This window comes from Canis lupus, chromosome 3 (assembly GCF_003254725.2).
Source record: "Canis lupus dingo isolate Sandy chromosome 3, ASM325472v2, whole genome shotgun sequence".
Classification (NCBI taxonomy): domain Eukaryota; kingdom Metazoa; phylum Chordata; class Mammalia; order Carnivora; family Canidae; genus Canis; species Canis lupus.
Window position 1 is genome coordinate 54,157,521 of NC_064245.1, and position 16,057 is coordinate 54,173,577.

The following is a 16,057-nucleotide window of genomic DNA, read 5'->3' on the forward strand; positions in this document are numbered from 1 at the left end:
ATAGTGTCCTAGGGCTGGCGCCACCAACTCTTCCGTCACTCCACACAGACCTGTCCCCCAAGGAGACAGCAGCAGGGTCAGATTCAGACACAGGTTCTTGAAGTTAGGGTCTAGAACCCAAACTGAGGTTCTCCCTCCTTTCTCCCCCCACCCCTGCCCCTCTTTTATGCCATAAGAGCCTTGTATTTTATTTGAGGAAAAGCTTTAGGTTTGTTGTTTCTTTCTTTCTTTCTTTTTCTTTCTTTCTTTCTTTCTTTCTTTCTTTCTTTCTTTCTTTCTTTCTTTCTTTCTTTCTTTCTCTTTCTTTCTTTCTTTCTTTCTTTCTTTTTCTTTCTTTCTTTCTTTTTTTTTCTTTCTTTTTTTTTTAAGATTTTATTTATTTATTCATGAGAGACACAGGGAGAGAGGCAGAGACACAGGCAGAGGGAGAAGCAGGCTCCATGCAGGGAGCCCAATGTGGGACTCGAACCCAGGACCCTGGGATCACACCCTGAGCCAAGGGCAGATGCTCAACCACTGAGCCACCCAGGCGACCTGAACTCAGTTCTTTTAATAGATGTGAGGCCATTCATGTTATTTGTTTCTTCTTGAGTGGGCTTTCCGAGCCAGCAGCATCCAGTGAATTCTCCCTTTTCATCTGTAAAACAAATGTGGAGGGTATTATTTACCAGAGTGTCCTCCGTGATACATTTAATATCTGAAAGTTCTGCCCTGAGCTTAGGAATTTCTGATTCTAGTCATTTGTATTGTTTCTTCTTCCTATGTATGCATTTAATCTCTCATAAATTTTGTTTTAAAACTTTTTTGAGTATACTTGTAATATAATGTATAATAATGTAATATAAAGTGTATATATAATACAAAGTGCATACATATATATGTAGATAGATGATAGATAGATAGATAGATAGATAGATAGATAGATAGATAGATACTAGGGTGTAATATAATGTAACACAATGTTACATTAGTTCCAGGTGTACCCTGAAGTGTTTCAACAAGTATATACATTATGCTGTGCTCCCCACAAGTGCACCTGCCCTCTCTTAGCTGCCCTCTGTGTCTTTGGCTCTGAAGCTCTCCCAGGTCCCAGTGGGGGCACAAGGGTGGGGTCTTTCCAGCTAGGGTGTGTGCTTTGGAGTCTGAGCAAATGCCTCAGAGATACAGGGGGGCTGCAGCAGGGGGCCAGGAAGCAGTGGGTTTGTGCAGAGGCTTGAATCCTCTTTCCTCTCAGCCAAGAACACCCAGGGAAGCAGGGGTGGGGACAGGGAGGGCACAAGGTAGTGGGGAGGTGACTTGCTCCTCTTAACCAGGCCCCTGCTCTCAGCCCCACAGGTGATCCGGAAGATTCGGGTAGAGCAGTTTCCTGATGCCTCGGGCAGCCTGAAGCTCTGGTGCCAGTTTTTCAACATTCTTAGTGATTCAGTCTTGACTTGGGCCAAGGATCAGCGCCCAGTGGGCGAGGTGGGCAGGAGGTAAGCCGGCTGGATACCACCTGCACCTGCCCTTGGTTGCCTAATGACAGCAATAATAATGTGGGGCATAGTCCTCCCACTTTGGATCTATGGCCTCATGTAATGCTCACAGTAATCCTATGAGGGACATTCTAGTATTTCCTTAGTAGAGAGGAGAAAGTTGAAGCTCAGAGGTATTAAATCACTTGCCAGAGTCACACTGCTAGTGAGTGTCAGGACAGCAAACCAGGCCTGTGTGATCTAGGACCAGCTCTTGACCACAGTACATCTCACCACCTGCCCAAGCTCCTAGGGGTCCACAGCAGCCTCTGAAAGAAGGGTGTGATGATCCTCAGGACCACAGTCTGGCCCTGGGCTGTGCATGGCAATGGCCCTCACGGAGAGGGTCTCTCTTCTCTGCAGTGCAGGGGACGAGGGGCCGGCGGCCTTGGCCATCGTGCAGGCATCCCCTGTAGACTGTGGCATGTATCGATGCACCATCCACAATGAGCACGGCTCCGCCTCTACTGACTTTTGCCTCAGCCCTGAGGGTGAGTGTGCTCCCCCCACCCCCAGGCGCTCTGCCCAGCCCGGCTCCTGAGGGAGGGCAGTGGTCATCTCTGCAGAGATGGTGCTCTTTCCAGGCAGGCCAGCCTGAGAGCAGCTGCTTCTTTTTCTCCACAGTTTTGTCAGGATTTATCTCCAGAGAAGAAGGTGAAGGTATGATGCCCCTCTGGGGGAAGAACGGGTGGGCCTTCATCCCTATTCCTGCCATCTTAGGGATGGACCTACTTTAAGGACGTGGGATCCATTGCAAATGCCCTGTTTACCTCCACACCCAGCTACATTTTGCCTCCTAGTTTAGGGTTGGGCTTGGGATGGAGGATGGGGAGGACTGCTATTGCGGAAGATTGTGGGGAAACAAGTGGCCAAGAGGTCCCTCCATAAGAAGTTAACTGAGCCTTGTGTCCCTGGCCTGTGTCGGAGAGCCCTTGGTCAAGGGCAGGACTGGCCACTAGAGCACACCCTATCCTGCCAGCTCCCCTCAGAGTCTCTCACAGGGCTCTGTGGGTTCCTGCATCAGATTCACACAGCAAGCTTGCTAAAAATGCAGTTTCTCGGGCCCCGCTATAGATATCCTCAATCACAACATCTGGGGAAGGACCCAGAACAACTGCATTTGCAGTAGGCTCTCTGGTGATTGTGATATTCCCAAATCGTAAGGTATTTCCCAAACATTACAGGAAGAGCCTGTGCTGCTTCTGTAGGAAACACACTAAGGATTAGGACTGTGAAGGCAGCTGGTGATAGATTTTTAGAGCTTCACTGCCAACTAATGCATTTGTTCATCCATTCATTCATTTGCTCATTCAATCACTCCCTGTCCTTCAACAAGTGTCTCTTATTCAGTTGTCAAATGTAATTGGTATCAAATAGAACCTCACATCTAAACACTGAGTAGTAGATCTGTAATCCGCTCAAACATCCAGTCGCCCTCCCCCCCACTGTCTGGTAAGGGTTGGTTTACTTGGATTAGGAACCACTCATTGCTTTGGGCTGATTGATCTCAAGTCTCTCTAATATGTAACTCTTCCTGGTCATTGTTTATCCTTTTTATTTGTTGAAGTCGCTTGATATGTAGAATTTCTTACACTCTAGATTTTGTTGATTTAGCTCCATTTAGCATGTTCTTCTACTCATGTGCTTCCCTTAAGCTGGTAATTAGATGGAGAGGCTTGGTTAGATTTAGGTGCAATACTAGAGGGTAGGGTGGGCGAGAAATTCACAGGTTTGCTATGTCTTCCCTTTAGCATCCTATTTGGGGGCACCTGATGTCTGATTAGTAATGTTAAGAGTGGTCCCTGCATTCATTCAGTTGTTTTCCGCCCAATCTATCCTTTGGAAAAGTTTAAAAACTGTATCCGATACCTGTTACCTAGGGATTTTAGCAGCTACCAGTTGTTGCCTAAATCCATGATTTCATTAGAGTTCACAACCAGAGCATTTTGATTTTGTCATTTCTTCATCAGTTGAATTTCTTCTGTAGAGAAGAAGTGGTCATTTCTTCTTGAGTTGGTCCCTAGCATCTTCTAAAGGTCACCAGTGAGGTTTGGGGTTTTTGTTTTTGTTTCTGTTTTGGGAGGGAGGAGTGAGTTTTTTCCAACTACAATTATGAATGTAATTTTTAAAACATATTTTGTATGTTCACCATATTATTTTGGTCCGTGAGACTGTCTGATTTTGGCCACTGGAAGCCCCTTCAGAAGGTTGGCTCCTGCGTCCTTCTGACAAGCCTCTGGGCATATTTGTAGCTTCTTTGCTTTCTGCTCAGACACAATGTTTCCAGTCCATGGAATACACTTCCTGCCCCAGACTTGGAATCAGCTGTTTCTTTAGGGAGCTCCAGGTCCTTTTAGAGGGGCATGGTTTTTAGGGATCACAGTCTGAGCACTAGAGTAGCTCCCTGCTACTAGATTGGTCCTGCAGACTTCTTTGTTTCAGTCAAATATGTTGGTTGAGATAGACATTTATTCATTTGATTAAAACACCTAATTCTGAAGCAAAGTGATTCTGGCGTCGTGTACTTATTGCTGCTTCCACAGAAAAGCCCTGGCTTGCATAGATACTATGTCTGTGCTGTGTGGTGGGCACACTCAGGCACTGTTAAACACCAGGGCCTATGTCAGACTTGGTTCTATCCTGGAGAGCTCATTGGCTGGTTTGGGACCCGCGGTGTACATCTACCCAAAAAGCAGCCCTGGACAGAGAATGAGCTCACTAGAGTGATGGGTGGGAGACCACTCCACTCTTCTGCCCAACAGACCCACCTAGTAGGGCAGGAACTTCTGGTTTTCCATGTCTTTTCCTGTTCCATTTCAGTTGGAGAGGAGATTGAGATGACACCCATGGTGTTTGCTAAGGGTCTGGCTGACTCTGGCTGCTGGGGGGACAAGCTCTTTGGGCGCCTGGTGAGCGAGGAGCTACGAGGGGGTGGACATGGGTATGGCCTTCGGAAGGCCTCCCAGGCCAAGGTCATCTACGGGCTGGAGCCCATCTTCGAGTCAGGCCGCACATGCATCATCAAGGTGTCCAGCCTACTTGTGTTTGGGCCCAGCAGCGAGACCTCTCTCCTGGGCAGAAACTATGACGTCACCATTCAGGTACTGTGTCCCCTCCCCAGTCCCTCTTTCCACTCTGTCTCCTCCCCCCCTTCTGCAGTGTGGGTCCTCCACCTGGGAAGCCCGGTGTGGAGGCAGAGGTTGTCTGTGTCTACCTCATGAGGCTCCTGGAACTGTCTGTAGGAGAGCCTGGCTATGTCTTCGGGGCCATAGTTCTCAAAGCATATTTTTATAGCAGAAATCTTTCCTGTTGCCCTCACACGTATCTTGTGTGGAGCCTCTGTATGAAATAAAAGAAGAATGACTAGGTGGGGTGGATGGTCTGTGTTCCCCCTACTCGGTGTCTCCCTTGCTCCCCACGGTGGGTGTGGCCCCCAGGGCGCTGCCACCTGGGCTCCAGGAAACACAGTTTGGAAACTACTTTGAAAACAAGTCCAGGGATGCCTGGGTGGCTCAGTAATTGAGTGTCTGCCTTCGGCTCAGGTCATAATCCCAGGGTTCCGGGGTCTAGTCCCTCATCAGGCTCCCCACAGCAGAGCCTGCTTCTCCCTCTGCCTCTCTGTGTCTCTCATGAATAAATAAATAAAATCTTTAAAAAAACAAACAAAACAAGTCGAAAGCCTCTTGTTTTGCAAATGAGAAAACTCAGGTGCAGAGTAGGGAGCAGGGAAGGAGTGAACCCCACCTTTCCCAGACCTGGAATCCTCCTTGCAGTCCCCTGGCAGACTGCCCTCCCACTTAAAGCTGGACATGATGGAGAGCAGCGGAGCTTCCTTGCTGATCAGACTTGGTTCTCTTTAATCCACAGGGATGCAAGATCCAGAACATGAGTCGGGAATACTGCAAAATCTTTGCGGCTGAAGCCCAGGCGGCACCCGGCTTTGGGGAGGTGCCGGAGTAAGTGTGCAGAAAGGGGGACGTGTGCTGTGCAGACCTGTTGACTTAAGTTCGTCTGAGTTGACTGAGTCCTGCCAAGAACAGTGATCTCATGGTCTATCAGGGGCATCCTGAGTTAAGGCCATGTGTACATGTGCCCACGGCTTGGCTCAGTGGTCCCACAAAATCTAGACATAAAAACCTCCAGATAAACTGGCCACTTTAGAAAAGCCTCGGCACTCTGCAGGCTCCACCCCTAACTCCCCACGCCTGAACTCAGTGTTTGCAGCACAGCAGATTCTCAGGCTCTCTAAAGGTGATGGGGGAGGCTAAACTTCTAGGCCAACCAGCTAGGACTCTTCTCCAGCAGGACACTCTTCCCCAGTGTCTGTGTCAGTTTTTGTAGGAGTCAGTTATAAATTATAGTTGTTTCCATGTGGAGACCTGAGCTCTCAACTCTTGAACAAAGGGGTCTGGTTGGCACTAAGCATGGTCTGGCCAAATCCTCTCTAGTGTTCCTTTCTGTTTGGCACATACTGGTCTGGGCCCTTCACCCAAACGCAGGGTCCTGCTGGGGCTATAGCACCATTCAGTTCTCATCCCACTGACCTCAGAAAATGGACAGGACTCTGAAGCCAATGGCCTCCATTTCCTTTCCTGAGCTCAGAGGGGAGCTCACCTCCCTTTTTGTCCTTGGGTCTCAGAGCTGAGAATTCCATTCTTGGAACGGCCCTCCTTTCCAATCCAAGTGTGTAGAATTGAGATGGAGGGAGGGGCTCTCTGGGGCCGCACTTCCTGCTCACAGCTGAGTGGAACTGTGTTTAGGATCCTCCCACTGTATCTCATCTACCGGCCTGCAAACAACATCCCCTATGCTACCCTGGAGGAGGACCTGGGCAAGCCCCTGCAGCCTTACTGTTCGCGGGAGTGGGGCTGCGCTGTGGCTCCGGAGGCATCTAGCAACTCCGAGGTCAGGCAGAAATGCCAGACCTTCCAGCACTGGCTGTACCTGTGGACAAATGGCAGCTTCCTAGTCACAGATTTGGCAGGTACGAGGGTGTGTGGGTGCGCAGGTACGTGTGCATGAGAGCAGGCTGAGGGAGCGGAGCCCGGGTGCTTGCTTGCTAGTCTCCGCCGAGCTCTTGTGTTTCCTCTCCTTTGCTTTTCCCAGGAACTTGGGCAGGTGGACCCGGCAGGTGCCATTAATATACACCGGCCTCACCAGCCTCGGCCAGAACGTAGTGGCATCTATAGGAGCACAATCTAGGCCCCAGTTAAAATTGAAAAGGAATTTATTTCAAAAAATATTACATGGGAGCTAATTAAACACCCACAACCAAAATCTTTTCAAAATCTCCCTTCCTTCCTTCCTTCCTTCCTGGCAGCTTTGCTCTGGACTTTGCTCCTTTTCATACTTCCCAGACTCTCCCTTCATCCTAGCTTACTGGCTTTACAGCCCCTTTTCCCTCCTCCCTTCCCCTTTCCTCTTCTTCCTCCTCTTCCTCCTCCCCCTCCCCCCAACCCTCCTCCTCCTCCTCCATTTTTGCTAGCTTTTTATTATGTAAACCAACTTAGTCTCTGTGACTTCTTATTTCTCTCTCTCCCATTCCTCAGATTTCCCCCCAACAAAGGCCAGCAAGCATGAAACTTCCTCCTTTCTCTGATTAGTCCTTCCCAGGCCTACTCTCTAACCAGAGCCGGGCAGGGTGGAGGAAAGGAGATTTTCTCTACAGTGGGAGGAGAGGAACTTTGGGACTATCAGACATTAATCTGGTCCCCAATGTGAATTAGTGAGAAAACCAAGGGCCAGAGATAGAGAACTGCTGTAAATGTGCTTTTCATTGGGGTGGACTGGGCAATAAATATGATATATATGACCCCATATATTAAGGGGAAGCTGGTAGCACTTTAAACCCATGTCATTCCTTCTGATTGTTGGCTCCATCCATCCAACATTTACCCAATATTGGGAAGGTAAAAAGGTGAATCAGGAATGCTCACTGTCCTCAAGAAGCTGTGAGAAGTGCACCAGTTTCTAGAATGAGAGGATAATGTGATGCAGTAGAAAGACCTGAGACTCAAAGAAGTTCGGCTTCAGTCTACATCTCCTGGCCTTCCAGCTGGTCTCTGTAAACTCAGGGAATTGGACAGGGCGATTCCCTGCATTTCTCTGAGCTCTGCACCCTCTTCTACCTGAGGGGTGACAGTATCATCCCTATGCCCAGACTGGCTGTGAGGACCCAGCAAGGCTGTGGCCGTGAGTGCCTCCTGCAAACTAAAATTCTGTGCAAACATAAGAGGCCACAGTTACTGGGTTACAGAGTGAAGGATGGCAACCCTGAGCAAGAGATGACAGGGATTAAGGTCTACTGCGTGATCACTGGGCCTCAGACACTGAGCACATCCTGTGATGCTCCCAGTCCCCCTGCAAGTCAGGTGGGCAGCGTTACCCTACTCTGAGAGCTAAGGACCAGAGGTGGTCCTCACAGCTCTAGCTCCAGAAGGGCTGGGCCAAAATCAGCCCAGGTGTGCCTGATCTCAAGCCCATGCATGCCCCCTTCTGTCATACACGGCACTGAGCCCTGATGGTGAAAGGCAGGTTCCAGAAGGATGTGACTGGACATTGTGGAAGTGGGGAGAAAGGGTCCCATTCTAATGCTGGGATGCTGGGATGCTGGGGTGGACCAGCCAGGGTGGAGAGGCTACTCTTCTGTGCCCATTTTGCCAGGCTCTGTTCTCCCAACACCTTCCCCTAGTCTCGGCTTCTTGGGGTGCGCACCTGCTGCCTGTGTGAGCATGTGGAAGCCAGTCTTAAGTCTCTTTCTGTTGGTCCAGCCTGATTTATGTTTGCATTCCCACCTGCTCTCCCTTGTCTAGATAGGCCAGTCCTGGTAAGAGGAAGGAGCAAATGCTAGCTCAAAGCCAGAGGCCAGTCCAGTCCATGGCCTAATGTCATCTAGCAGAGGCAGGATTGCCCAGCTGGGAGAGTTTAGGATCTAGCAGTAAGAACAACTGAACTTTGACTCACTGTGACCACTGAACATAGTCAGTGCTCAGTTAGCAAATGAATGAATCAATGTGACTGTGCTCGCCCCTTACCTCTGAGCCTGTCTCCTTGCCTGCAAAAATGGGTTATTATTACTACTAACAACACAGAGATGCCTGCACTGCCTGTGAGCCAGGTTGGAAGTAACCACGTGCTCTGAACCCTACCTGACAAGCTCCCATCTAGCGATATACCTGTTTTGGAGAGGCGGGGCCCTGAAGCTGGCCTGGGCCGCCTCAGCTTCCAGCTTTGTCTCTTTCCAGGGGTTGATTGGAAGATGACGGATGTGCAGATTGCTACCAAACTGCGAGGGTGAGTGGCTCTCAGGGACAGGGGCCCTCTGAGAATCTTCTTGGGTTGTCCAAGTTCTTCTGGTTCTCCATCCCTAAGGTATTGGGCCTGTTGCCAGATGGTCCCAGTTGCATTGGTGGCCATTTAGCCACGTCCTGGGGGGCCACTGACCCCCATCCACTGTGCCCCTGACCCCAGGTCTGGACCAGCAATACTGACACCTCCACACAGGATCATTGCAACCCTGGACTCCTCTTCCTTCTTGCTTGAGAAGGAAACTCATCGTGATGCAGATGAGGAAGGGCCCTGGGAATAAAGTGGGGACGTGGAGGCTGCTCTAATTTATACTAACAAGGCAGATCATTCTCACACCAGTGAATGTGGACAAGATGAATTCCTGCATCACTGTGTAATGAGCCCTTAGTTTATTTTTTATTAATTTTTATTTTATTTTTTTTAAGATTTTATTTATTTATTCATGAGAGAGAGAGAGAGAGAGAGAGAGAGAGGCAGAGACACAGGAAGAGGGAGCAGTAGGCTCCCTGCAGGAGCCCAATGCGGGACTTGATCCGGGACCCTAGGATCATGCCCTGAGTCAAAGGCTCAACCACTGAGCCACCCAGACATCCCTATTTTTTATTTTTTAAAAGATTTTATATATTTATTTGATAGAGAGGTGGAGGGGAACAGCAGGCAGAGGGAGAGAGAGAAGCAGGCTCCCTGCTGAGCAGGGAGCCCAGTGTGGGGCTCAATTCCGGGATCCTGGGTTTATGACCTGAGCTGAAGGCACGTGCTTAACTGACTGAGCCCTCCAGTCGCCTGAGGCCACAGTTTAGAATTGAGGTTCGGGGTGCTGCCACCTGAGGTAGTGCCCAGCTGGACTCCCCAGCACCCCCGAAAGGGTAGGGCATGACACCCTGGCCATGACCACCCCACAGTAGGCCCCCTGAGGACTCTCCCTCTGGGCGGGACTCCTGCTCAGCTCTCACTGTTTGGCTGCAGGTACCAGGGCCTCAAGGAGAGCTGCTTCCCTGACCTGCTGGACCAGTTTGCCTCTTCCCACCAGTGCAACACCTTCTGTGAGATGCTGGGGCTCAAGCCACTCAAGGGCCCTGAGGCTGCCCACCCTCAAGCCAAGGCCAAAGGCTCTAAGAGTCCATCTACTGGCAGGAAGGGTGGCCAGCTGAGTCCTCAGCCCCAGAAGAAAGGCCTCCCCAGTCCCCAGGGCACCCGGAAGAGTACTCCAAGCTCCAAGGCCACCCCTCAGGCCTCAGAGGCACTCGCCACCCAGTTATTGGGACAGCCTCCCACCCAAGAGGGTGGCCCCAAGGCCCAGGGCCTGCGGTAGCCCCCACGAGAGGCTGGGGGCCTCCACCCAGCAGCAGACCAACAAGCAGCTCGAAATGATGGAGACTTTCCTGATACTACAGAACTAACCAGAGAAGGTGCGCTGAGGAGGCGCCAACTTGGGGGCCTCTCTGAGTGGCCTCTTTTCAATCCACTCCTCATCAGATGGCTCTTGTGCATGGCACTGGGTGATCTTTCCTGGTGCCACTGTCAGCCGGGGCTCCCAGGGCCCAATCCATGTACCTGGCGGCCTAGGCCCTCCTTGAAGTTTACACTGGCCACTGCTGGAGGCTCCCCAAGTCCTCTGCATGAGCTCTGCACCCAGCCCCTCACCCTGCCAGACCCTGGGGGCACACAGGCCAGCATTTACCCTCTTTCCCTTTGCTCAGCCCTGATCTTTCCCTGTCCTCGGGGCTCCAGGCTTCTTGTGCTGTGTCTGGCCTGGTGACTCTCAGGGAGCCTTCTCTTTCCGGCTACTTGGCCTCACACATCCTGGCTTGTCCTGCAACTAACCTGTCACTGAGCCCAGATGGAGCTCAGGGCCCTTCCAGAGCCTGTCATGTCCTTGTGTGGTGGTCTTTGGTGACGTGTGTTCATACCTCCTTCCCCCAGCACGCAGGCACTCACTCACCTGCTTCCCATCTCCCGTCCCCCCAGCGAGCTGCCTTTCCTTTGCTGCTTCCCTGCTTATTCCCTTGCCCAGGCGCTTCCCTGGCTGGATTCTGTATCCTACCCACCAGTCCACCCCTCCCCTGCCTCTCTCCAGCTCTCTGCCCATGAGACAAGAGGTGGGTGAGGGTCATGTCAGCAGCTGTGGCCTGAGAGCAGATGTTGACTCTGAGGGACCTTGTGTGTCATAACAGAAGGAGGTACAGTCACAGTGAAGTTCACATCCCCTCCAGCCCACGGATGGGGGACTAGCGGAAGGCACAGGGGAGTTCTAGGAAGGATGCAGCCCACCCACGTGCTGGGGTGAGTGTGTCTCTGTGCCTGGGAATTAGGACCTGGCCCAGCCATTAGCTGTTGATCCTGGGGCTCCAGCTCTGGGGCTTCACCTATGGGCTCCCAAGGAACTGCTGTGCTCGGCCCAGCACCCTGGGTCCTTCCTGAGATCCTCCTTGAGGCCTGGGATGGGATGGGCCTGGTGCTAGCCTGCTCCCCTTGGAATGCAATAAAGGCAGCCACTGTACCCTGCTTGCCCTCCATTCATCTGGTGTGGTTGTAGATATATGGAGCCAGGGTCCCCCCTTCCCAGGCAGGTTCTCTGGGGGCATCCTCTAGCCCCTGGGCCCACCACAACAATAAATCCAGGCTTTGGCTCCTGGATGGACATTCAGTCTCAGCCTTTGTGGCCGCAGGTACACGGTCTGTGCTGCTTGTACAGTGGGGCTGATGGCCTATGTGCCTGCAGAAGGGATCTGGGGACTTAGGCCTTCAGAGAGGAAGACAAAGGAGGGAACCCAGGGAGGAAGAGCTGAGCTAGAGGCTCTGGAGAGATATCCAGTGTCTCTGGTTCTCTCCATTGCAGCAAGGCTGGCCCTGGGGACAGCCAGCGTGTGCCTCCTAGCTACTCACTGGCTGTTTCCTTCTTCCCATGCTGCAGAGGCTTCTCAACAACCTGTGTCACCCCCTGGGGCCTTTCCTTGCCTGACATTTATGCCCTTCCATTCTGACATTTCAGACTTCTCTACCTCCTCTTGTGCTCAGGTGACTCTCCCCCACTTTTTCTTCCTGCTCCCGTGTGCCCCCAACTCTCAGTCTGCATATCCAGACTGCCTTGGTGAACTGAGAGTTGGAATATTATCTGTTCATTCATCCATCTATTCGGCAGATATATACTGAGCACCTCCTTTATGCCAGACCCCGCGTTGACAGCTGTTGGAGGCAAAATTATATGAGGTAGTCTCAAAAGAGACTTCCTTCCCATTAGGTTTCTTGGGTTTTGAGCAACAGAAATGGACTCAGACCCACTTGAGCAAGGAGAAAAGGTTCGTGGGAAGGGTGTTGGGGCAGCTCCCAGAACCAAAGAAATAGCTGAATGATTGGCCTTGAGATGAGTGGGAGCCAGGGCAGATCCAGAGCTTGCCTCCAGGCAGGTCAACACCAACCAGCCACTGGTTCCAGTGGGACTCCCTTCACTCAAGATTCAAATTCCTGTCCTAGAGCTCAGGGAATCTTGGAGTGGGACAGAGGTGGTTTCCTAAAGGATGAAGATTCTTACCAGAAGAATGGAGGAGAGGAGGAGGGTGGAAAGGACTTGGTGGCAACAATGAAGATACACATACCACATGCTCTCTCTCTCTCTCTCTCTCACACACACACACACACACACACACTGTTATTCCCACCTGATGTATTGCAACTCTCCCACCTACACTGAAAAGCAAATTCCTCTCTGCTTGGGAAGACCATTCAAGGTCATGTCCAATGACTAAGTCCAGGGGTAGTGACCAGGGCTACCATTCTCCAAAGTCCAGTGTCACTAGTGACACTCTTCCCTCTTCTATCACAATCCTATTGTGAAATTCTGCAACCTGTGAATTAAAATTAACTATATTCAACCACAATTCTTGAACCCAACAAGAAAGGAAGTATGGGTATAGGCTGGAGTCCATTTCCAGAACAGGTCACAAGGACTAGTGTTTATGACTAGGGACTTGTTGTCTGTTGGAGTGACCCCATGCTTCTGTCCTAAAGCCCAGCTCCTCAATGGCCCTGCCTAGGTGGTGGGTGTTTATTTACCACAGGACATGGAAGCACAGGAAGCACTCTTGGAATCCCCCAACTCTTGTCCCCCTTTCTATGCAACAGCAATCATATTTTCCCTGGATAGGGTTAATCATCCTGCCACTCCCATGTCCTTTTGCTGTGTGTTGCTCAGAGCTATGAGGAGCCTGAAGTAGCCAGGTGTGCCTCAGCTTCCAATTCACTTATTACCATGACATTTTGAAGATGTGTCTCCTTGGAGACTAAAACCTTTGTATCAGCCTGGTCCCCGGCCTTAGATGTGTGAAAGGCATTGAGATGTAGTGATAGCACACCCCACTCCAACGTGCACTCCAGCTGGTAAGGGCAAATGAGCACCATAAGATGTTTGCAGTTCAGAGCTTGTGCTACAGCCTGTGGCTCTGACCCAACCTGTCAAGGTGCTGTTTCTCAACTAACACCCTCACTGAGTTTTCAGCAAACCCTTGCACCATATTATGGAGCTGACTGCTCCTGGACTGTGGGGATCCTGGCAAGATGAGTGAATGCCATAGGCGTCAACACATTACTTTACTTTTGCTGTAGAGTGCATTCTTTGGTTGGATGCACTATGTGGGGATACCACAGTGATGTTTACAGCATATGATAAGTCCATGGATATTGATGGTGGGAGAGGCATGATGGGTAAGGAAAGCAAATCCAAATCTGGATGAAGGGCCATAGTGGTTAAGACAGATTCCTGCTCTCTTGAAGTGATAGGTGTAGGCTGAGGGGAACCTCAGCCACAGGGCAGGAGGAGGCAGCATGGAAGAATGAAGAACTCACACACATGGCCTGCCTGTGCCTTCAGAGGCCTACCCTGGAGCATCCCCTTGAAGATCTGGCAGATCATGGGGACTGGTAGGAGAACCATTTGTATTAAAGGTTCTTCCAACTAGAGTACCCTCACTTGCTCTAGGCTCAACCCAAAACTGGTGGCCTTCTAGGTCAGTCAGTATTGGGTTGGAACAAGATGCCTTAAAATTACATTTTTGCCTGGAATTGGGTCTTAGTGGTAAGGGATTCAAAATGTGGTAATTTGTTTTACATTATGGAGGAAATATTCTGACCTGATCAGACTATTCAACCTCTAGGAACTTTATCAAGATCTTTTTTTTTTTTTTTTTTGCATTTTCACATGATTTATTTCCCACCTCTGACTCATATATGTCTTATCAAGGCATCTAGGGAAGGTGCTGACTCCAGGCTCTATAAGCATGATGCCATCAGTGTGAGGGAACACTGTGGTGGTAAGGGAGTGTAGTGTCCTGTGAGCCAGGTTGTGGCATAGAGCTGGACAGCTAAGACACTCTATACTGCTGCAGGTCAGGTGAAGATGAACTGTTTCTGAAGTTTTTTTTCTCATCAAAATAGAAGAAAAAAATGAGTTCACTAGATCAAAGCATTCATACCAAGTGTGAGGAGCTGGATGAATTTGCTTTAGCAAGGAGATCATCTCTGGAACAGCACCTGCAATTGGAGATATCACTTTTTAAAATAGCAATCCAGAGACCTGGTGTTTTGCACTGGCCAAGCTGAGCTGTGGTAGGAATCACCATGACTTCACTCTCAAGTCTTTGATGGTTACACTAATTTCTACATTCCCCCTAGAAATACGGTTCTACTTTTGATTTACCATTTTGATAGGAAGGGCACAGCCCTCCCTAATGGCTTGTGCTTGTCCTATCCTACTATGGTCCCTTCTATCCCACATTTCAGAGCGTCATTGTGGGAACGATGCCTCTTTCAAAATATATCCATTTCAGCTATTCACTCAAAATAATCCTTGGTTGGCCTTGAGATTCCACTGTGTCTACTGTGGTACAAATTTGATCTATTAATCATCCCCATTGGTTGGCAGATTGCATGCTTTTCTATTGTCCCCAGAAATTGGACTTAGCTTGGAGCCAGTATCCTACAGATCTCCTCTCCCCATGTTTGGATATTTTTCTTTTCCTTATATAATTCCCAGATAAACGGACATGGATCCCTTTGGGGAAGGCCAAGGAAGGTTCACCCTATATATTAAGTATTAAAATAAGGTTTCCTTTCAAAGACATTTGACTTTCTCTTTATCAAGGGTCTGGAAATTAGTGGGAGATGTTGACTCCACCTTGGCAGCTTGAGACAGACCTGATGCCCAACCAGAAGTCTTTAGTTATGGTTATAACTAGGTAATATCTTAGGGACTGTCTGGCCTTCTTCATTCCTGGGACCCAGTGATTAATTAGCCACAGCTAGAGGTCTGGTTTTCATGCCCATGACTATTTTAATGACTCCTCTACTCTGCTGCTGAGATCAGGTTGCTCATTTTCAGCAGCTCTTCCAACCAGCATTCCAGGCCTAGAGAGGAAAGCCAGCAGAGCCTCACCCATTTATTTCTCATGGCAAGGAGTGAGACCATCTTCTGGGTCCTGTCAGAGGACAGTGAGAGGGTGGAGGGACTGGATGCATGCAAGGGACCCAATAAAGCATTCTTTTCTCCTGAAATCTATGAGTTCCTGCTTTCTTGGATATTTGGTCTTTTTAATATAATTTAGCATGGGTCAACATTTGGTCTAGGTTTGTATTATTCACCCCCACTCACAATGATAAAAACTGTACCTAGCTGTTTGAGCTTCTGCATTAGATATAGACTCTCCGGTGAGCAAACATCAATAAATATCACTTGAAGCAATTATATTCCACCTATTTTGGTCAAACAGCCTTTAAAAAGTTTCTATAACTTTTCCCTATAGTTTTTAACAATGTGTATCAGCTAGTGCATACAGTTTCTTCCAAGTGTAACTCTTTTTCCTGGTCTGATTCTGCTCCTGAGCTATGTTGAGTATGGATTCTGGTTATTGGCAGCTCAACAGTGTTATGTGGGACAGGGTCTGTGTCTCAATTTTGTAACTTGATGCTGTCAGTATCCTTGAGCTGATAAAACTCAGGAAGGTTCTCTCATTTACTTATGAGAAAATGGGGTTTGGGCACCAAAACTCCACCTCACTAATTTTTAATGAGACATTTAACCATCCAGGAGACTAAAAAGCAAATTCTTCCCTTATCCTTCTAGAAGGAAAAATTCAAGGGAAACCAAATGACCAGAAGTTGTTTGGCAAGCTTAAAACAAGTGAAACAAACTTCAGTGCAAATCCAGCTTTCCTAGCCAGAGGAGTTGGAGCTTGTTGCTTAAA

At 49.5% G+C, this 16,057-nt stretch overlaps 1 protein-coding gene across 1 annotated transcript in view; it reads left to right on the forward strand.

Annotated features, from left to right (window-relative positions):
• The window catches only part of ALPK3 (alpha kinase 3), a 54,316-nt gene extending 38,948 nt beyond the window's left edge, over window positions 1-15,368 (forward strand). The window contains exons 7-14 of the mRNA XM_035714367.2: window positions 1,328-1,475; window positions 1,878-2,005; window positions 2,139-2,174; window positions 4,335-4,615; window positions 5,382-5,470; window positions 6,275-6,498; window positions 8,759-8,807; window positions 9,789-15,368. Coding sequence (XP_035570260.2) covers window positions 1,328-1,475; window positions 1,878-2,005; window positions 2,139-2,174; window positions 4,335-4,615; window positions 5,382-5,470; window positions 6,275-6,498; window positions 8,759-8,807; window positions 9,789-10,134 — 1,301 coding nt within the window. The 3' untranslated portion in view covers window positions 10,135-15,368. The remainder of the gene's footprint in view (window positions 1-1,327; window positions 1,476-1,877; window positions 2,006-2,138; window positions 2,175-4,334; window positions 4,616-5,381; window positions 5,471-6,274; window positions 6,499-8,758; window positions 8,808-9,788) is intronic.
• Window positions 15,369-16,057: the final 689 nt, after the last annotated feature.